Below are 23,720 nucleotides of genomic sequence, written 5' to 3' on the forward strand. Positions count from 1 at the left end.
TAATGCTGATTTGGTGCTCAAGAAATATTTCTTATTATTATCAGCGTTGACAACTATATTTTAACGCTGCTTAATATTGTAAAATTGAAATACATTTTTATCAGCATTCTTCGATGAATAGAAAGTTCAAAATAACAGCATTTATTATAAATATATTTTTTGCAAAAAATAATAAAAAATACATATATTTATGTCTGACCCCACGTTTTTTAACGTTTGTGCATACAATCTTTCAACCTCTCTCATGACCATTGTAAAGTATTTAGCATTTGGCAGTTAGTCTCTGCTGCTACATGCTTACATATAGAAATGTCATTATATATATTTGTAGATATATGGACAGAGTACTAATACTTTTTTCTAAAAATAGAGAAGTATAGTTTCGAATGGTGCTCTTTTTGTGTCAGAGCAGTAGGTTGTGTTTCAGAGTTGGAGAGAATGTGAGTATGTGCTGACTGTGTGAGTATGCTCTATTTTCATAGGCCATATGTTTCTGTTTAAACTGTTTTAAAGGGGTGGAGCATCATTTGATTGACATCTGTTTCCCTTTTCTCCGTTTCCCCGCCCCTTGAGCCTTTAGCTCTTGGTTTATTTTCCTCTTCTCATCTTTCAATCCTTTCGTCAGCTACCCCTTTTCCTTTTCTCTCTCTCTTCATTTTCCCCCTTTGCTCCATTCCTTTATTTAGTCAGGCCTGTGTCCTGCTGCAGAAGGAAACTGAACCTCTTAGAGGAGATGCCAGAGTCCATATGAGTCTTGTCGTTGGTTGGACCCCTGGGCCCAGGGCCGGTAGGATGTGCTTCAGCTTGAACTGTGCTTGCTCAAAACCTTTTACCTTGGAACTATGAGGCGGGATGGAACTGGATGAATAGTAGGATTTGTTGTACCTGAGCCTTTTGATTGTTGAGACATTAACACCACATATCTGAGCCTCTTTGGGCCTTGTTTATTTTTGGATGACCCTTGATCTGTTACCACGTGCTGATTAGCTGGGGCTGTGTTGGTGTTGGTGAATGGCGCGGCGTAGTTCAGGTGGACATGGGCGGGGAGGCAGCTGGCTCACGGCCTGTTTTTTTCCGTCATCCTCAGGGAGAGAGCGTGGAGAAACCCTGGGTGCAGAGGAGTGTATGTGTGTGTATGTGGTGACGGCGGACTACCGGCGTCAAGAGAATACAGAAATCAGCCTGAAAGCAGGAGAGCAAGTGGAGGTGATTGAAAAGAGTGAGAGTGGTGAGTGACACACATCCACAACACACATACACAACATATTGTCATATGGAGTCCAAAATTCCAAGACAACTAGTGAAGATGTGTGTATTTTGCATTTTATAATGTAATGAAACATTTTTAATTACAACTTATTATTAACATTACATTTTGAGACAAAAGTTGAATTAAAAAAAAAGATCATGAATTTCAGAATGTCTTTGTATTTGATGACAACAGCACTTAAGCTGCGTGAACTCCACTAGTTTGTCTAAAATCTGATGATCATGTTCTGCAGCATGAATTAAGAGGATACATTTGAAATCTATGATTTAAGAGCATCTTGTTTATTTCCAGGTTTCAGTTAGATTTTTGGATCCCAGATTTTCAATGAGGACTCAAACTTGTGCCCTTTACCAACCCCATCCCAAATGAACAGACTCAAAAAGAAAAAAAGAAAAGAAAAAAAGAATACAAATAAATTTTTATAAAAGCTTCATCACCTCATAAAATGTCTTCTGTACACTACAAAAACATTTAAACAGTCTAAAGGCTTGGTTTAGCTTTTAACTTGAAAAGTTCCCAGATCTTTCTTAAAGCATCAACTTGGTCACATTGGTAGACCAACTTAGGGTTTTTAAACTACGCCTGTGTTGTTCATTATAGGGTGGTCTTAATCATAAGTCTGTTTTTGAAAATGTGTTCTTAAAAAATGCACAAGACATTCAAACTGTAATAATGATGAAACAAACTACTAATGCTGACCTTCAATTATTTGTCTTTCATTTTATTTGCTTATTTTTCTGATGTTACAATTGTTATTTTATGACCTTTTTGGAAGTGAAATGAGAAAAAGGATATATGGCTACTACAAAATGTATTAAAATTTAATTCCAAAGACCTCGTTCATTGTGGATCACCTTCACAGAAAAACTTGTGAAAATAGTTTGCCACTCTACTCCACAACTATTTGGATGCTGGAAAATTTGTATCACAACATGAGTTATGGATGAGTTTTGGTCATTTGGTAAACATTGCTTGGTTTACATTTGGATTTCATTTAGAGAAATTGAATTTTTTCAGCCGACAATGTGTTTGAAACAAATAGCATGTCTGGAGAGAATTCAGAATGACCTTTTTACTGAAATATTGCTTTGAATTTTGCAAATAAACATACACATATACACATGCAAAGACAGAGAACTAAACAACCATTTGTGAGCAAAACAATAAGACTAAGTAATTTTGGAGCTGTAGAAGAGTTTGTGTGTGTGTGTGTGTGTGTGTGTGTGTGTGTGAAAAATCCCACCACAGCCAGCATGTTGTACTTGAGCTAAGGCTTTTAGACCATCTTAACAGATCCTCCAGAATGTGTATGTGTGTTTGTTTGTTTGTGTGTAGATGTCTTTGTGTGAGTGTGTGTGGCTGAACTGTGAGCTTTATGTTAGTCATTATGAGCTTAATACACTATGCTCTCTTTCTTCCACTTACTGCTCTCTCTCTCTCTCTCTCTCTCTCTCTCTCTCTCTCTCTCTCTCTCTCTCTCTCTCTCTCTCTCTCTCTCTCTCTCTCTCTCTCTCTCTCTCTCTCTCTCTCTCTCTCTCTGCCATGTTTGATTTTCTCTATTAGCATGCTTTCTTACATTTGTTTGGAATATTCTGATTCTGTCCTTTAACATATATACACACACACACACAAACAGATGAAGGCATGTGAAGTACATGCTAAAAACAAAAAACAAACAAACAAAAATGCAGACATCTGAGGTACTAAAATTGCCAGTCAGTTTGTCCTTTTTATGTGTCTCACATTTCTCAGTATATGATGCTTTGGCAGAGCATGCTAGAGCAATGCAATGCATGCTAGGTAAAGGTCCTTAAGGTATTTTTTACACAGCATAATAAACTTGTTTGCTCCATAATAAATATACATACTAATAAAAATAAATAGATAAATGTGTTTGCTCCAATGAGCGTTTCACACTGTGAGCACTAACTCAAGGCAGGTGTTTGCAACTAGTGACAGTGTTCTTGTGATAAGCATAAACATTTTAAATATTTGGGCGGGATATTCTGCAAGTATGCATTAAATTGATCAAAAGTGATAGTAAAAATATTTACAGTGTTACAAAAAATGTCTATTTCAAAAAATGCTGTTCTTTTGAACTTTCTATTCAGTGAAAGAATCCTGAAAAAATATCACAGTATCCACAAAAATATTAAGCAGCACAATTGTTCTCAACATTGATAAGAAATGTTTCTTGAGTTCCAAATCAGCACATTAGAATGATCAGATGATCCTTCAGAACTTTTTGAGTACTTCACAGGAATAAAAAATATATTAAAATTGAAAACTGTTTTTATTGTATTTTTAATCAAATAAATGCACCATAACATATAATAATAATATCTGTATGCATCTATGCATGCTAATTTAGGACAGGTGCAACATTCATATTTATAAGTATTTTAAAGGGGGTCTTTGCTTCACCTCTGTATCCACCAAGAGGTCCTCAGCCTGAAAATGGTTGCATTAATCACGGATGCATTTTTCCAAATCCCTTTTCCTCAAAAGTAATATTTACAGTTTTTTTACAGACGCTAGGACACATTTCTCAATACTTAGGTCACTTTTGCAAAACTCTTCACACAGTGAGCACAACAGAAGTCTATGTGGGCTGAACTGAGGATCAATTATCATTGCTTTGGCACAAAATGCATTCAATGACTACATCTCTCAAATTTCATGGATTCTTTTCTTACTCAGACACAACAACTGCCAAAACTCTTTGTACGTACAGGTCAATTTGCACATGCTTACATACTGTTTTCAAAACTGTTAAACTTATGTTCAAAACAATAACATAATACAAAACTGAATAAGACAGCAATTTGCTACATTCCTACAGTAATATTTTAATAAAATATATTTTAAATCTTAAAATTAAATGCTATAAAAACAATTGAATTGTATCTGTATCAGTGGATGGTGTGTATACAAATTTTTGTATTTTGGAATTATAAAAAATTATAAAAATAAATAAACGACATAAAATATTGACAAATTCTGCATCATGTCTGATTCATTCCAGTAACATATATTGCAGTGAATTATAAACAGAGATGTGTCCTTGTTTTACATAAGAGAACATTGTATAATGCTACATGTTGTTAGTGTTTTTCAGGTCATTGTTTTGTGGGTGACAAAGTGTGTTTGTCGGCTGTCAACCTTTGCTAGTGTTCTGAAAGAATAAGTTGATTTGAGACCTGAATACAGTGTTTTGGTAGTTGTAGTGCATTTTGAATGTGAAATGAACTGCTTTGCCAAGATGAAAGTTGGTTAGGAGAACTGTGTGAAGAGTTTTGCAAAAGTGACCTAAGTATTGAGAAATGTGTCCTAGCGTCTGTAAAAAAACTGTAATGATCTGATTTTTTTTATTTTTTTGTTTTTGTTTATGTTGATGTGCGCAGGACTATTACAGTTTTTTACAGATGCTAGGACACATTTCTCAATACTTAGGTCACTTTTGCAAAACTCTTCATACAGTGAGCACAACAGAAGTCTATGTGGGCTAAACTGAGGATCAGTTATCATTGCTTTGGCACAAAATGCATTCAATGACTACATCTCTCAAATTTCATGAATTCTTTTCTCACTCAGACACAACAACTGCCACAACAACTCTTTGTATGTACAGGCCAATTTGCACATGCTTACATACTGTTTTCAAAACTGTTAAACTTATGTTCAAAACAATAACATAATACAAAACTGAAGAACACAGCAATTTGCTACATTTCTACAGTAATATTGTAATGAAATATATGCTGAATCTAAAAAATCACAAACCTACACAAGCATTCGTTTTTCAATTTCATTATCATCCATTCAAAGAGGAAAACTTCTGAATAATTTTGTACTGTTATGTAAACAAGGTTCATGTAACAAACTGCAGTGAATTATAGACAGTGTTATTCTTGTTTTGTTAAGAAATTTTACAAAAGAAATCATTGTATAATGATACCTGATGTTAGTGTTTTTATGTCAGTATTTTATGACTGACAAAGTGTGTTTGCTGGGTGAAAACGTTTGCTAGTGTTCTGGAAGAATGAGTTGATCTGAGACATGAATAAAGTGTTTTGGTAGATTTAGTGCATTTTGAATGTGAAATTAACTGCTGTGCCAAGATGAAAGTTGGTTAGGAGAACTGTGTGAAGAGTTTTGAAAAAGTGGCCTAAGTATTGAGAAATGTGTCCTAACGATTGTAAAAAAACTGTAAGACAGGGGATATGACCCAATTCAAAAGAATACAGCTGGAATCAGTTGCATCAGTGGTATGTACTCATTGTATCTGTATCTCTCTGTATCTCTCTGTATCTCTCTCTCTCTCTCTCTCTCTCTCTCTCTCTCTCTCTCTCTCTCTCTCTTTCTCTCTCTCTCTTTCTCTCTCTCTCTCTCTCTCTCTCTCTTTCTCTCTCTAGGGTGGTGGTTTGTAAGAACAGCTGAAGAACAAGGCTGGGTTCCTGCAACATACCTTGTCTCTCTCACAGGACGTCCAGACAGCCACAGAGCACTGAATGGAGAGAGTAAGGCAAAGATACACTGCTAAACTTCATATTTAATCACCCACACTGCTGTTAAACTGAACTAAGAAACATTGAAGAAACAAGGCACATCTTTTTCAGCAGATATCAGAGCTGCAGGCTTTTGTAAAACACAAGCAGCTGCCAAATGTCCTGTTTTTCTTTGTCTTGCGCAACCCTTAACTCTTACAGTTTCCATCCATTTGCTTCAAGAGATTTGTGGGTGAAAACTGTTGGTGAGTTATGTTATGGGCGCAATTTCATGCCATATCAGCACAAAGAGTCTTGCTTGGATGAAAACCATGCAATCATTAGATCATAGTCTAGGGACCCCCTTGTTCTGCAAACACACACACACACACACACACACACACACCTACACACACACACACACACACCTACACACACACACACACACACCAACACACACACACACACACACCTACACACACACACACACACACCTACACACACACCTACACACACACCTACACACACACACACCTACACACACACCTACACACACACACACCTACACACACACCTACACACACACCTACACACACACCTACACACACACACACACACACACACACACACACACACACACACATGAGCAAGAGCATGCATGCACACACAGATTTCTTGAAGCATTTAACAGCCTGGGAGTGGAAATTCCAGCAAAGATGTCAAATTTTCCATCTCTTGGTCCAGAAGGCTTTTGCTGTACAACTAGGTCCAACACACGCTGACCTATATTACACAAAGAGAATATGACTTGTGGTGGAGATATTCTGCAGTGTCTGCATGTTTTGGTTAGTTTTTTCCCTGTAAAATGAAAATGGCAAAGAAACTAAATGCACAAGCATTACATAAAATGGCACAAAGGAGTATTTTTATCACTTAAGGCATACTTAAAGATTTGTGAATGTTATTAGACCAAAAATATCACTACATACATTAGCAAAAGGTCACTTTTAAAAACCTTGACAATAAACCTGAATAGTGTCACCAATTTTAATCTTCAGAAAAAAAAGCATTTTTGTGTGTTGTATGCACTACTGTGTATTAGTGTGTTGTATCTTGCTGGATTACTAAATTGATTTAATTAATGATTCTGCAAAATGAATACATTTTAATATAATGGCTCAGAAATGTGACTTCTGTGAAAAGGATTAACAAATAATACTGGGTTTAATATTTGCATAACAAATTCAATAAGGATTTTCACACTGCGCTTAACCCCTCGTCAACCTGTATGGGCCTCAGGTTTTGAACTATTTGAATATCTTGGGGCTCAAAGAGCATGGTTATGGGGTGATATCTAAGGTGGAGCAGACGTAGTGAGCTATCTCTTCCCTGATTCAGCATCATCCCTCAAGGCCCTGATCCTTCCCTCCAGGCCACTAAGAACAATATCGGCTTTGGTTGTGACTTATATGGCAGGAGGTCAGGCTTGGTGCATGCTTGCATACTATGGGCATTTTGCAAGCATATCAAACCGACCTGCTTACAGTTTTTTTTTCGATTGCTAAACGACAGTGAGCACAACTGGAGCCACATGTGCAAAACACTAACTACAGTCTGCACTACCAACAATCACCTGAGCTAAACAGTTAACACATGGCTCAAAACAGGCTCAGTGCAGCCAAACACTGTGCACAACCCTCACTGAGATAACACACACTGTCACTCAGAACACACTGAGAGTAAAAACATTAGCATCAAACACCAACACAGAAAATACAAACTTTTCATCTTTACATTTTGAGCAATTTCAGTGACTTCATACAAAGTAATATTTTCTTCAAAGAAAAGAGTGACATTCTTTCAAATGATTTATTTACAGTTTTTTTTTCGATTGCTAAACGACAGTGAGCACAACTGGAGCTACATGTGCAAAACTCTAACTACAGTCTGCACTACCAACAGTCACCTGAGCTAAACAGTTAACACATGGCTCAAAACAGGCTCAGTGCAGCCAAACTCTATGCACAACCCTCACTGAGATAACACACACTGTCACTCAGAACACACTGAGAGTAAAAACACTAACATCAAACACCAACACAGAAAATACAAACTTTTCATCTTTACAGTTTGAACAGTTTCAGTGACTTCATACAAAGTAATATTTTCTTCAAAGAAAAGAGTGACATTCTTTCACATGATTTATTTAAATTTTTAGAACAACAATTCTTTAAGGTAAATGAAAAGGAGCAGTTTGCTTCAATAGTCTGTAGTAATTTACGGAATTACAGTAATGAGGAAAAAAAAGGTAGAAACTATATATAGCCTATGTGTGTGTGTGTGTTCACTAACAAGTCTAAAAAAAACAAGACACCTGCTTAGGCATTCAGCTTAAATTGCAGTGTTTGAAAGGCACAAGGCTGAAATCTATTCTGTTTTGAATGTGTGGTTCACAGTTTTGACAGCAGTGTGTTAGCATTTGAACAAAGTGCTGTAAATCCACAGTGTTGTGCAGGTTGTGGTTAAAGTCATGGGATAAGTGTGTAGAGTTTTGAAAACTGTGTTCAAGCAATGAAAAACGAACTAGAGTTTGGTCCACATGAACTGCTGCTGTGCAGACTGTAGTTAGAGTTTTGCACATGTGACTCCAGTTGTGCCCACTGTCATTTAGCAATTGAAAAAAACTGTAAAAATATTACAACCAACCCTTATGATGATTCCAGTTATCACATTCCCTAATAAGACAAAATTAAGTTTTGTTTTTTTTTGTTGCGCATTGAGGGATTTATGTGGTAGGTCACTTTTGCAAAACTCTTCACACAGTGAGCACAACAGAAGTCTATGTGGGCTAAACTGAGGATCAATTATCATTGCTTTGGTACAAAATGCATTCAATGACTACATCTCTCAAATTTCATGAATTCTTTTCTCACTCAGACACAACAACTGCCAAAACTCTTTGTACGTACAGGCCAATTTGCACATGCTTACATACTGTTTTCAAAACTGTTAAACTTATGTTCAAAACAATAACATAATACAAAACTGAATACGACAGAAATATGCTGCATTTCTACAGTAATATAGTTATGAAATATATTCTGAATCTAAAAAATCAAATACTATCAAAACAATTAGATGAAACTTAACACCTACACAAGCATTAGTCTTTCCGTTTCATTACCATCCATTCAAAAGGGGAAACTTAGGAATGATTTTGTTCTGTAATGTAAACATGGACCATGTAACATGTACTGCAGTGAATTATAAACAATAGAGAGTGTCATTCTTGTTTTATAAAGAAATCTTAAAAAAGAAAACATTGCATAATGCTAACTGATGTTAGTGATTTTAGGTCAGTGTTTTATGACTGACAAAGTGTGTTTGCTGGGTGAAAACCTTTGCTAGTGTTCTGGAAGAATGAGTTGATCTGAGATATGAATTAAGTGTTTTGGTAGATTTAGTGAATTTTGAATGTGAAATTAACTGCTGTGCCAGGATGAAAGTTGGTTAGGGGAACTGTGTGAAGAGTTTTGCAAAAGTCACCTAAGTATTGAGAAATGTGTCCTAGCATCTGTAAAAAACTGTAATATCTCATTTTCTCCATGGGACTTTGAGAATCAGGCCTGAAGCTCACACAAGGGTTCTGGCATGGGATTTGGCCTTAGTACTGGAGGGCCTTTAGGCTGCTCCATTTGAGTCTGTCGAGGAGGTTTCAGAAAAGTTTCTGACCTTGAAGGCTTTATTTCTGTTGGCCATTACATCTCCCAAGAAAATTGGAGATTTACAAGTTCTTTAGGGCACTTGATACTTACGTTCACAGAGCTGCCATGTGGCATAAGTCTGATCAACTTTTTGTGTGATTTGGGTCACCCAGGAAGGGGTACCCAGCATCTAAGCAGAGAATGAGCAAGTGGGTAGTTGAGGCTATCTCTCTTGCTTATGAATTGGCTGGTCACCCTTCTCCTTTGGCTGTTTGGTCCCATTCTACGAGGAGCTTGTTTTCAGGGGCTTCTCTTTATGATGTTTGTGCTGCGGCGGGCTGGTCCTGTCTGCACACTTTCATCAAATTTTATGACCTTGACCTTGGCTTCACTTCACTTCAGGGGCCCAAGTGCTGCAGTCCTAGCTGTGGTCCACACTGGACAGGCAGGGCTCAGCATGGCATAGTGGGTAATTACAGTTTTTTTCAACTGCCTACACACATTTTTAAAACTTTGGCTCTTTTTTTTTCAAAACTTTACACACAAATCTAAGAATTGCACACACAAAATGCAAAATCCCTTACATCTCTTGCAAAATGAAGCACTGCATTCAAAATATCACAAACACATCTCAAAAGCAAACATTTGTCTTACGTTGCAAACACTTTTGCCATAATATTCTATATGGATATCATATACACACAGTTATTCAAAACCTAAAGGTCTTCTTTCATGAGCTCCTATATTTCTGTATAAGATTGAAAGTAATTGGCAGAGAGATGTGGAAAATTCACAGTAAACATGAAAGCAAGACTGAAACCAAACTATTTTTGCTGTAAGCATTTGTGGTTGTGAATACAGTATTACACAGTACGAAATAAAAGAAATACATCAACCATGTGTAGTTGGACAGAAACAATGGTTGTGTTTGAAAAAGGAAATCAAGATACTTCCTGTTACATAGAGAATTGTGTGTTGTGTTTTGCAAAAAAGTGTTATATGAAATTGAAAACCAAGTTGAAGGCATCATCATTACACATTGCCAGTTGTAAGGCTCTTAGTGTCACAAATGCTCATAGTGTCATAAACTTACAACGCAGCATCTTGTTCCCTCTTCAGGGAACCAAGGTTACTGTCCTAACTGAGGCATTTTGTAGTCCGAAAAATTAATTCAGGAAACATTTATATTACAGTCGGCACTATGTAATGATGATGTGCAATGCTAGAGCCTTTATGTAAACAGGTCGAGTGCGTACAATCCACGAAACTGACACTGCAAATATGCAAATAAGAACATTAACCCAGGGTTTAGGGGTGTACAATGTGAAAAATCGGTTTATGAATTCCCAGGATTAATTGTTAACCCTGGGTAAATAATAAGCGGTGTGAAACAAGAAAACCCAGGATTCTTTTATCTGGGGTTTAGAATGACCCAGAGTTAACTATTTTAAGTTTGATAAGCCCTTTTTAAATGTGACTGTTAGTGTCAAATAATTTTGAGGGTACTGTATGAGTACGTTCAAGACACCTACTCACTCCTAAACAGATTTAAAATGGATTTGTGAACGCTTTTTTTCTGTCTGAGCATTGTATTCAGATTTCTATGTATCCTGTAGCAGAACAGTATACAATGTGCTCTCTTCCCTCTTTTATTTGTAGCAGAGTGGTATATTACAGATCAGTCCTTCAGCAGTTCGAGTCAGGATGAACTGGGCTTTGAGAGTGGCGTAATTGTTGAGGTCATCCAGAGGAATCTAGAGGGCTGGTGGTTCATACGGTAAACTCGTTTTCCACATGTTTCTTCTCTTTGAGCTACTTTAATATGCTTTGCTTTCTTTTTCTGTAATTTAGTCAATATTTAATAGGATTTTGCAGAAAAAGTAAATGTGATTTATAAAATTTGGTAGGTGAGCACTCATTAAAGTAAACAACTTGAAAAACACTCACTTAATTATCTGGTAATAGGATTTTGTTTCCTATTCTCTTTTTCTCTTTTTTGACCTTCTTGCCTCTTTGATTTATTATACTATAGTCAAGGGAAGATAGGAAACATTGGGCAGTATTGTTATATTAGACAGGGTTGTTATATTTTTAAACGTCATATTTAATGACACTTTATTTAAAGCATTTAAAGTAATTTATTTGATGGCAAAGCCGAATTTTCAGCAGCCATTACTCCAGTCTTCAGTGTCACATGATCCTTCAGAAACCTTTCTAATATGCTTATTTGGTGCTCAAAAAACATTTCTTATGATTATCAGTGTTGAAAACAGTCTGCTAATATTTTTGTGAAAACTGTGATAATTTTTTTTTTTAGGATTTCTTCATGAATAGAAAGTTTATTAGAACAGCGTTTTTATCTTTTTGAAATAAAAATCTTTTGTAACATTATAAATGTCTTTACAGTCACTTTTGAACCATTTAATCTTTGCTGAATAGGATTAATTAAATTACAGTTTTTTTCAATTGCTAACATACTTTTGTCCAATCTGTAGTCACATTTTCAAAACTCTAAACACATTTAGCAGAACATCTGTCTGTTGTGGCCATACTATTAATACAATTCATGTCGTTTTCATACAAAATGCAGTCAATTAACACTTTTCTAAAATGCTTAAATTTTCTTTTCATATAAGCATACCTCATACCAAAATCATGGATCTTTCTCATCTTATTTGCAAATGCTTAAACACAGCAAGTCAGAAATGAAGACCTAATGTTCCAATCATTAAATATAGGATAAAACCTATACTTCTGCAACAACAGCAGCAGCTCATAAGTATTGAAAATATACATATAACACATACTGAAACAATTGATAAGTATTTTTAATTAGCAGATCACTTAAATATTTGGCAGATTCCAGTCTCAGTAAAATAGGACTCTTTGAATTGGATTTGTTCAGTGTGTATGAAGAACAACAGAGGAGCAGAGAGAAAATAATATCTGGGTGAGGGAGAGGAATTGATGAAGGAGGAGAGGAGAAGTTTGATCAGGACAAGTGAGAAGAAGAGGTAGAGAAGAGGAGGAAGAATGTGTGCTGGATTGTGCATCTCTATGGTTTTCCCCCTTACACATGATGAACCTAGGAAAGCTTATTTCTGCCATAAATAGAAAATAAAAAAAGGTAATTGTGACTTTTTATCACAATTCTGAGAATAATAAAAGTCATAATTGTGAGACATAAACTCAGAATTGCAAAATGTATGTTGGATTTGTTGTTGATCAATGGCAGCAATTTCATGTTTTCATTTCAGTAAAAGCTTTATACTACAATGATTCCACAACCATTGTTTCATATTTACACAATATGTGGTCTGCACAGAGCACTAGCCTCCAAGTGGACACCATCCCACCCTCATGAGTGCACCATCAACACCACCCACCCACCCCCAGAAAGAGATTTCAACCAACAGGGACACTATAGTTCCGCATAAGGGACTCAATTGACCAGTAGTTGCCCTGAGCAATTCTGTTTCTTTCTTCTTCTTCTTCTTCTTCTCTTTTTCTACTGCACATTCAATAAAATAATGACTCTCTTCTGTTGCCAAGAATGCACACATTCAACACTCAACCAAACATGTAGAACGGCTTACATGCATTATACTTTTACTGCAGTAAAAGGAAACTGAATTTTAAAAACTATGAATTTCATATTTTCTGCAGGTAGAACTGAAACATGACAGTAATGCAGTTTTCATAATGCCATCAGCTGTTAGTATTTTGACAGTCATTGAACTTTGATTGACAATTTGTTAATGTTGGATAGAAAACTAGTGCTAGTGTTTGACAGAACGACTCGATTTTGAATCAGGTTTGCTGTGTTTTGATAGAGTTAGTATGTGTAGAAAAAGGTTTTTAGCATTTTGAAATGTAGAGTTTGTGTTTATATAACAAAATATGATTCTGAGCAGAAAATTAACTATTTGGCTAATTGTGTGATGTAGGTGCGTTGCTGTGTTAAGAGATTAGAAAAAGTACTTTAAGTATTGGTAAACGCTTGTTAGCAATTGAAAAAAACTGTAAATTAATAATAATATTATAATGTATATATATAATGTTTTTTTTTTTTTTTGAGTTCCCATGGTTTTTGGGGGCATATGCAATATCTCTATCTCTTTCTATCGTTTCCCCTGTCAGTTATGGCGGAAAGGAGGGATGGGCCCCAGCTGCTTACCTGAGGAAAATGCAAGATGGTGCCATGGCTGATAACCTGGCAACAGAGACAAATAAACCAGTTGTGCATGGTCAGGTGGAAATCATTGGAAATCTTATGGAGATCAGCAACCTCCTGAACAAGAAACCCGCTAACGAACAGCACTCACATACAGAACCTGACACCAATGTACACCTTAACAGCAACGCACTAATGCATTTAGCAAACACATACATGCACTCACAGACTGACACATATACACAGTACAATTGCAATGCAGGGCAGACTGATGCTTACAGTAACAATACACATGACGCCAGAAACAGCAGCAGCAGCATTAGCATAGCCGCTAACACGGGCAGTAGTAGCTCAGAGAGAGACTCTGATGATCAGGTCAGTCAGTACACAAACTCGAGTATGCATCTGTTTGTCTCAGAAAGCAGTGTGTCTGTGTCAGTGCCAGATGCTTGTGTATCTGCATCTGTTTCTGAAGCAAATGTGTCTTCAACACCATCCACACTAAAGACCAAATGTGTCCCTGCATCTCTGGCCATTGCTCGAGTAGCACCTCAGAGATTCCACAGCGTTGAGACCAGTGAGATTTTTACTTTCCTTTTTTTGTACTTTTTTCATTTTCTTTCTTTTTATTTCCTTTCTTTTCTCTTTATATTTCTTTATTCCATACTTCCTCTATTATGTGTCAAAGATAGTAAACACATTTAGTTTTTATTTGTTTTCTCTTTAATCCAGGATCACCATCAAACAATCAAAAACCACTTCCCCGTCGTGAAAACAGCCTGGTCAGTGTATTTTCCCTTTCTCTACGTTCCTTTTCCACTTTCTCTCCATTACACACAACACACACAAATAGGTCATTTTGTGGTTTGTATTATGTTGAACAGCATATTCTTTTTTTTTTTTCACGTTCAGGGATTTCAGTTACCGCAGCCTCCAGATCCCCCTACTGTTGAAGCTGAGTATTACACCATCGCTGAGTTCCGGTCCTGCTTGACAGATGGGATCAGTTTCAGTGGAGGACAGAAAGCTGACGTACGACACTATTCAGTACATGGGTTTATTTGTCACTTACAATTTAGGGGTTTTGGAGAATAATACACTGCCATTCAAAGGTTTGAGGTCAGTAAATTTTTGTAAGAAAGAAATTAATACTTGTATTCAGCAAGGATTGCTGGATTGATCAAAAGTGACAGTAAAGACATTTATTTTGTTACAAAAGATTTTCATTTCAAATACTGTAAATGCTGTTCTTTAGAACATTTTATTTATTAAAGAATCCTAAAATAAATGTATCAGTTTCCATAAAATATTCCATAAAAATAAGCAAAACGTTTTTATCATTGATAATAATAATAATAATAATAATAATAATAATAATAATAATAATAAATATAGCTGCAAGCAGCAATTCGGGGCCAAGCCCCAGAAGGGGCAGTAGCGCAATACGGAGCAGGAAGAGCAAAAACAGCAGAAATTGAATGTACATGCAAAACAGCTGGTTCAGAAGGACAGGTGGAAATGAAATGAAAATCAATAGAAGTTCAGAGAATGAACAGGGAATGAACTAAAAACAGTTGTATCTCATTCAAGAGGAATAAAGATTAGTACAATGCTTATTTGGATAAAAAAGGTATCAAAATGACTCATTACATACAATTGTATAAAGGAACCCCACACAGGATTCGAACCCACGACCTCCGAGTCCAGTGTCCATTTCTCATCTCATTGCACCACTGTGCAGGTGAATGTTGGCATACCTGCCGAAGTTCATTAGTTCATGTGAAAATGAACTCAAAATGAAGAATTTTTATAAAACTGCACTGAATGTTATATTTAATAACTACTTTAGATCATTCTGCAGCTCATCATGCTGTAGCGCAATACAGAGCAGGAAGAGGAAAAACAGCAGAAAATGAACAAACATGAAACAGCTGGTTCAGAATTACGGGCGAAAATGAACTCAGAATGTACATAAGCTTACACAAACACAAGCAAGGTCACATTCAGAGATGAATATCTCTGGAATGGTAGCGAATATCAAAAATCCGTTCAGTCATTTCTGTGCGGCTCGGTCCAAAGATCATCTGAGCTGATTTTGGACAAAATTGACCACAATTTGTAGGAGGAGTAGCGAAAAAACTGTTTTTCATTTACTTCAATATGACAGACAGGTACATTTAAGAAAAATGACAAATGATACATTGTCGGAATCGGCATAAACCAGGGAATAAAATGACAAAGCAGATAAATTTTGGATAATGTTTTCAAAAGTTATAAGCAATTTTGCAAAAATCATTATATCTGTGGAACACTAGGTGGCGCTGTGCTGAAACTTCTCATGTACCTTCAGGACACTCTGATGGTCATATGTACCAAATTTTGTGATGATATGTCAAATTGTTTAAAAGTTATTGCAATTTATGACAAAATTCAAAATGGCGGACACGTGGTTCATCCGATGTTGACGAATTTGATATCCTCGGATTCGGCATGGCACAGGGAATCCATAGACACCAAGATCTTGATTCTTCTAATAAAGTGTTCAAAAGTTATTGGCCAAAATAGCCATTTTTCAGATCTCATGACCTGTAGGTGGCGCTGTTCCCAAATTTGGCATGGAACCTCAGATCATGGTCTTGATCAAGTGTACCAATTTTAGTTTTGATTGCTCAAAGTTTGGCCGAGATACAGCCTCTATAGCAATTTTGGGTCAACCTCGTTAACTTCGTGACATCATAACTTTTGAACAAAGATGAATAAAAAAAATCTGTTCAGTCATTTCTGTGCGGCTCAGACCAAAGATCACCTGATCAAAGTTTGGACAAAATTGGACAAATTTTGAAGGAGGAGTAGCGAAAAAACGGAATACTGTACTTTTCAAAATGGCCGCTACTGTAATGGGCGGAGACTTAATGTAAGAATTTTAATAGAATCAGCATGAAGAGACGAATCAGATGTACTAAATTGTATTTTTCTAGAGCAAATGGTTCAAAAGTTATAAACTTTAGAATGTTGAATTTTTGAACTGGTGGTGGCGCTATAGAGTTGGTCCTAGAGACTCCAAAATTGGTCAGATTTCTAGACATGACCATCACTACAAGTGTGCCAAATTTCATCATTTTCTCATGTTCCGTTGATAGGGCTGCCATAGACTCCCATTCGGGAGGAAGAATAATAATAATAAAAGGGAAAACGTACAATTACAATAGGGGCTACAGCCCCTTCGGGGCTTGGCCCCTAATAACTTTAGTTTAGATCATTCTGCAGCTCATCATGCTGTAGTGCAATACAGAGCAAGAAGAGGAAAAACAGCAGAAAATGAACAAACATGAAACAGCTGGCTCAGAATTACGGGCAAGAATGAACTCAGAATGTACATAAGCTTAGATGAAAATGAACACAGCATGAAACAAAAAGCATTTATTTCTAATCCAAGAGGCAGTAAAGGAATCAAAACACACTATTTTATAAAACCGCTCCACCTGTGATTCGAACCCACTATCTTGGGGTGCAGAGCTCATCAGGTAACTGGCTTTACACATTGAGCTACTTGAGGATGCACATTCAACAACCTGTGGAAGAGAACTTTTAGTGTAAGAAAGAATTTACAAAAAAGCATTACTTAGCATGCTAACCATATTAGCATGCTAAGCTAACTTAATGCTAATGAAGCTCATGGTTAACTTGATAGCTGAAGAGCCACATTAAAGAGAATGACAACTGGTTAGCATGTTAAGCAATTAGCATGCTAAGCTAACTAGCATAAGACAACAAACACAAGCAAGGTCACATTCAGAGATGAATATCTTGGGAATGGTAGCGAATATCAAAAATCCGTTCAGTCATTTCTGTGCGGCTCGGTCCAAAGATCACCTGAGCTGATTTTGGACAAAATTGGACAAAAATTGTAGGAGGAGTAGTGAAAAAACTGTTTTCCATTTATTTCAATATGGCGGACAGGTACATTTAAGGAAAATGACAAATGACACATCGTCGGAATCGGCATAAGCCAGGGAATAAAATGACATAAAGCATACACATTTTGGAAAGTGTTTTCAAAAGTTATAAGTGGTTTTGCAATAATCATTACATCTGTGGAACAGTAGGTGGCGCTGTGTTGAAACTTCTCAGGTACCTTCAGGACCTTCTAAAGGTCATACATACCAATTTGTGTGAAGATATGTCAAATTGTTTAAAAGTTATTGCAATTTATGACAAAATTCAAAATGGCAGACACGTGGTTCATCCGATGTTGACGAATTCTAATAAAGTGTTCAAAAGTTATTGGCCAAAATAGCCATTTTTCAGATCTCATGACCTGTAGGTGGCGCTGTTCCCAAATTTGGCATGGAACCTCAGATCATGGTCTTGATCAAGTGTACCAATTTTAGTTTTGATTGCTCAAAGTTTGGCCGAGATACAGCCTCTATAGCAATTTTGGGTCAACCTCGTTAACTTCGTGACATCATAACTTTTGAACAAAGATGAATAAAAAAAATCTGTTCAGTCATTTCTGTGCGGCTCAGACCAAAGATCACCTGATCAAAGTTTGGACAAAATTGGACAAATTTTGAAGGAGGAGTAGCGAAAAAACGGAATACTGTACTTTTCAAAATGGCCACTACTGTACTGGGTGGAGACTTAATGTAAGATATTGAATGTGATCAGTATGAAGAGAGGAATCAGTTGTATTGACATTCATTTTTCTGGAACAAAGGGTTCAAAAGTTATAACCTTTACAAAAGTGAATATTTGAACTGGTGGTGGCGCTATAGACTTAGTCCTAGATACTCCAAAGTTGGTCAAATTACTTTTAATTACTATCACTACAAGCATGCCAAATTTGATAATTTTCCTTCTTATGGTTCATTGATTACCATACAGGGGGAAGAAGAATAACTACGAATTTGGACATAAAGGAATTGCATGTGATAGCTTCAGATTAGACCAGTTTTAGGCAGAATGCCTAGAACAGACACAAGTTCTGCATCTTTTCCTGCCACAGTACCTCATGCGGTCTGGGCATGTGTCACACTGAGTTTCGAACCCACGATGCAGAGCATTCGGGATCCGTGGCGTAACACATTGAGCTAATCAGCCATGCAAGTTCATCAGTATGCTAAGCAGAGGTTTCAGTGTGAGAAAGAGTTCACAAAAAAAAGCTTCATAGCATGTTAACCATATTAGTATGCAAAGTTATTTAATGCCAGCTAAGTTTTGGTTAACCTGTTGACTGAAGACCACATTAGAAAGAATAGCAATAGTTTAGCATGCTAAGCAATTACTGTGCTAAGCTAACTAGTATAAGACAACAAACACAAGCAAGGTCACATTCAGAGATGAATATCTTGGGAATGGTAGCGAATATCAAAAATCCGTTCAGTCATTTCTGTGCGGCTCGGTCCAAAGATCATCTGAGCTGATTTTGGACAAAATTGACCAAAATTTGTAGGAGGAGTAGCGAAAAAACTGTTTTTGATTTAATTCAATATGGCAGACAGGTACATTTAAGGAAAATGACAAATGACACATTGTCGGAATCGGCATAAGCCAGGGAATAAAATGACATAAAGCAGACAAATTTTGGATAATGTTTTCAAAAGTTATAAGCAATTTTGCAAAAAACATTATATCTGTGGAACACTAGGTGGCGCTGTGCTGAAACTTCTCATGTACCTTCAGGACACTCTGATGGTCATATGTACCAAATTTTGTGATGATATGTCAAATTGTTTAAAAGTTATTGCAATTTATGACAAAATTCAAAATGGCGGACATGCTTTTCATCCGATGTTGACAAATTCAATATCCCCGGATTCGGCATGGCCCAAGGAATCCATAGACACCAAGATCTTGATTTTCTAATAAAGTGTTCAAAAGTAATTGGCCAAAATAGCCATTTTTCATATCTCATGACCTGTAGGTGGCGCTGTTCCCAAATTCGGCATGGAACCTTAGATCATGGTCTTGATCAAGGGTACCAATTTTTGTTTCGATTGCTCAAAGTTTGGCCGAGATACAGCCTCTATAGCAATTTCGGGTCAACCTCGTTAACTTCGTGACATCATAACTTTTGAACAAAGATGAATAAAAAAAATCTGTTCAGTCGTTTCTGTGCGGCTCAGACCAAAGATCACCTGATCAAAGTCTGGACAAAATTGGACAAATTTTGAAGGAGGAGAAGCGAAAAAAACAAATACTGTACTTTTCAAAATGGCCGCTACTGTAATGGGAGGAGACTTAATGTAAGAAGTTGAATAGCATCAGCATGAAGTGACGAATCAGATGAACTAAATTTAATTTTTCTATGACAAAGAGTTCAAATGTTAAAACCGTTAGAATGTTGAAATTTTGAACTGGTGGTGGCGCTATAGAGTTGGTTCTAGAGACTCCAAATTTGGTCCAATCACTATTCATGAGCATCTCTACAACTGTGCCAAATTTCATCATTTTCTCATGTTCCGTTGATAGGGCTGCCATAGACTCCCATTCGGGAGGAAGAATAATAATAATAAAAGGGAAAGCGTACAATTACAATAGGGGCTACAGCCCCTTCGGGGCTTGGCCCCTAATAAAAGGGAAAACGTACAATTACAATAGGGGCTACAGCCCCTTCGGGGCTTGACCCCTAATAATAATAATAATAAATGTTTCTGGAGCACCAAATCAGCATATTAGAATAATTTCTAAGGGATCATTTGACACTGAAGACTGGAGTAATGGCTCACATCACATTAAAATATATTACAATAGTTGATTGAAACAGTTATTTTAAAATGTAAAAACATTTTCACAATATTACAAAAGAATGCAAAAATATTACAGACTGGAAACTTTTGAACAGTAGTGTAGATATGTTTTTGAAAATATATATATAATATATATATATATATATATGGTTTTAAAATGTTTTTGATTCTAAATCAGTGTAAAAAAATTCTAAAATATTCATGGAGTAAAAAGTGTGACAATTGATCCCAATGTTCCTTTTATTGTTGCAAATAAAACTACATATAAGTATTTCTATGGAAGACCTAAAGGCTGTATGTTTATAGGTCATTGAGAAGAACTCTGGAGGCTGGTGGTATGTCCAGATTGGAGAGAAGGAGGGTTGGGCCCCTTGTTCTTACATTGACAAACGCAAGAAGCCTACCTTGAACCGCCAAACCAGTACATTGACCCGGCCCAAGGTCCCACCTCCTGCTCCACCAATTACAAAGCAGAACTCGCTTCCATGTGTTGAGTCTGAGGTTGTGAGCCCAGCAAGTCCACGAGTGTATGAGGAACCAGAATATGATGTTCCAGCAGTGGGCCCTGAATTTGACACAGAGCTGGAGTTTCTCCCAGGAGATGCACCAACTAAAGCCCCTCCTCCTCTCTGTCAGCGTAGCATTTCCTTCACATTGGGCGAGGGGGATGAAGAGGATGATGAGGGTGTGTATGCAAATGGTGGCTTTAGAGCTGTGTCACAGTGTAAGGACAGTCAATCAGACAAATACTCACCCTCTGCGGCCCAACGGGCATCTATGTGGGATCCACCGGAATATGACGCCCCTACAATTGAGTCCAGCATCGACACCAATACTACACTCTACACACACTCAAAGCAACCTAAACTTAAACAGCAGGCTGATGAGTCTAAACCCAAACCATCTGTACATCCAAAGCCCACAAACCAAGACTGTAGTGCCCTCAGAAGTTCCCAAAATCTGGAGGAAACAGGCCAGATGCAATTCAGGACCTCCTGCACATCTGAGGAGTCAGAGAGCGGCTCATTGGACGACTTTCAGATGAGATTGTCAGATCCATCTTCCTTCTTGTACCGCACTACGGCGCCGTACCAACGAGAAGAGCCGTGTGAGCTCAGCTTTCCTGCGGGAGTGCAGGTGGAGGTGCTGGATAAGCAAGAGAGTGGCTGGTGGTTTGTCCGCTGGGGGAACGAAGAGGGGTGGGCACCCACTTACTATCTACAGCCAATCAAAAGCTCAGAAATAAGTGGTATAGAAGCCAAAACCACAGAGAAGCTTAATTCTGAGATGTCTTGGTATGTGGCTCCTGAGTTAGAGATTTCTGTGCAGGTTGATGTTGGAAAGATGGGTAAATGTGTAAGTTTGGAGAAGAACGAACAACGTGTTAACCAAAGCCTGAAGGGTGGAGACAGATCTAACCAGCAGAACTGCAGGGTTGGTGTGAAGCAGCTCGCCGTCAGACCTCAGAACGTCCTTAAGGACAACACTAATACGCACACAACTCCCACAGGATGGAGGAATGACATGCTGCCTAATCATCCTGCACTCCACAGCTACAATGACCAAACTTCCTCTTCCTGTGCAGGTAATACAGAGAGCATGAGGCGTAAGGTACCGGTGTCAATGGTGAAGCCTAAACCTCATCTGATCCACAACAACCTGCGTGAGGAGTATATTTCTATCGCCGATTACCATGGCGATGCGGAGACCATGAGCTTCCCTGTAGGTACGAGGCTGGAGGTCCTGGAGAGAAACCCTAATGGATGGTGGTATTGCCGTGTGCTCGACACAGCTAAAACACGTAAGGGATGGGTGCCCTCCAACTTCCTGGAGAGGAGGAGCTAGTGTTCTTTGATTATGCCATCAGAAACAAAAATGCAACCAGAATAAATTAATTCCAAATTTACCAAACAGAATTCATTTTAAACACTCTGTGACCCCAATCAAAATGTGTTCTCTTTTTTATTTCATACTAGATATGGTCGTCTCTGTTCACAAAATCTAAGGAACACAAACAAAGTAAGTCACAACTGTTGATTGACACCTTGTTTATATGCTGTACTCGCGCTTCTGCTGGATGATGTGATGTTATTGTCACTGAGCATGCTAGTTATTGCTCTTAGCTGGTCTTAATGTGCTGGAGAACGTTTCTTTTAAAATGTATCTCTGTTTTTTTTTTTTTACTAAATAAATATATTAAAGTCTGTTTATAGACTAGATGCACTTTCAAAATAAATGTCTATCTATCTATCTGTAAATCTCTCTTTGTTTGTGTAATTAAACATGGTACTATTCCTATTAAAATACTACATTTTCAAACCAAGTCTTGGCCAAGTGCTGTTTTACATCTTAATCACAGTAGCTGATGGTCTCTGTGTGTTTGTGTCTATACATTGATATATATTAAATAATCAATTCAAGTCAAGTCACCTTTATTTATATAGCGCTTTTTACAATGCAGATTGTGTCAAAGCAGCTTTACAGTGATAACTGGTATATAATTTTGGCTGCACAGCAGCTCTTAAGATAATGGTGTCTGTCATCTTAAGTAAATTCAGTATTGATTTATTCCGATGTAAGAATCAATAGTTATTAATTTAGTTAATTTATCTATATCAGCACTGGAGTAAACAGTGATGTCATCATCCCGCTCAGTTCAGTTCGCATACAATGGTGTCAATGCAGGCAGATCAAAACACTGTTGAATATCAAATGTCAAGTGTCCCCGACTAAGCAAGCCAAAGGCGACAGCGGCAAGGAACCCAAACTCCAACAGGTGACATCAGGTGGCAAACAGGTGTTAAAATGTAGAAAAAAACCTTGGGAGAAACCAGGCTTAGTCGGGGGGCCAACCCTCTGGTGAACAATGCTTTATTATGATTCAGGCAGCTATCATAAGTCCGATGGGATAGAAACAGTCAAAGTATTTATTCCAGTTCCATTCAGTTGAGGATCGTATTCATCACACCGGTATGGACGGTTTGTTGAGGAACTGTGCCACTGGCTGTTGTGTCGATGAGGCCTTCACAAGTGGATGATCTAGTTGACTCAATCTCTGCTGACATTTCACGGCTGCGTCGTGGTCGTGTCAAGGTGCAGGTCCTTGATCTCACCTGGATACGGTCCGGATCCGTCTGACTATCGTAAACCTCGGGATAAACAGAGAAACTAATATTAGCGTAGATGCCATTCTTCTTCTAAAGTGCAACGAGTACATCTGGTGTTATAGAAAGTGTTCCAGGTGGAAGTGATCATAATCATAATCATAATCAGTCAGTAAGTAGTCAATCACTGCATTATTCATAAAAAACAAGGTAAATGTGTGCATACAGATTA

The 23,720-nt window shown here is 37.4% G+C and overlaps 1 protein-coding gene across 4 annotated transcripts; it reads left to right on the forward strand.

Moving 5' to 3' along the window:
• The first annotated feature begins 521 nt into the window (after positions 1-521).
• Positions 522-22,621, forward strand: sh3pxd2ab (SH3 and PX domains 2Ab). Of its 4 annotated transcripts, none has more exons than XM_067368155.1 (8): positions 522-869; positions 1,088-1,228; positions 5,686-5,790; positions 11,121-11,238; positions 13,602-14,212; positions 14,368-14,417; positions 14,548-14,667; positions 20,691-22,621. In XM_067368155.1, the coding sequence occupies exons 1-8, from the start codon at positions 863-865 to the stop codon at positions 22,227-22,229; spliced, it is 2,691 nt and encodes an 896-aa protein (XP_067224256.1). In that variant the 5' UTR covers positions 522-862; the 3' UTR covers positions 22,230-22,621. The 4 variants fall into 4 exon arrangements, with proteins under 4 accessions (XP_067224256.1, XP_067224255.1, XP_067224253.1 ...); XM_067368154.1 differs by having other exon boundaries at positions 522-787; XM_067368152.1 differs by having other exon boundaries at positions 522-1,228.
• The last annotated feature ends 1,099 nt before the right edge of the window (positions 22,622-23,720 follow it).

This window comes from Chanodichthys erythropterus, chromosome 18 (assembly GCF_024489055.1).
Source record: "Chanodichthys erythropterus isolate Z2021 chromosome 18, ASM2448905v1, whole genome shotgun sequence".
Taxonomy (NCBI): Eukaryota; Metazoa; Chordata; class Actinopteri; order Cypriniformes; family Xenocyprididae; genus Chanodichthys; species Chanodichthys erythropterus.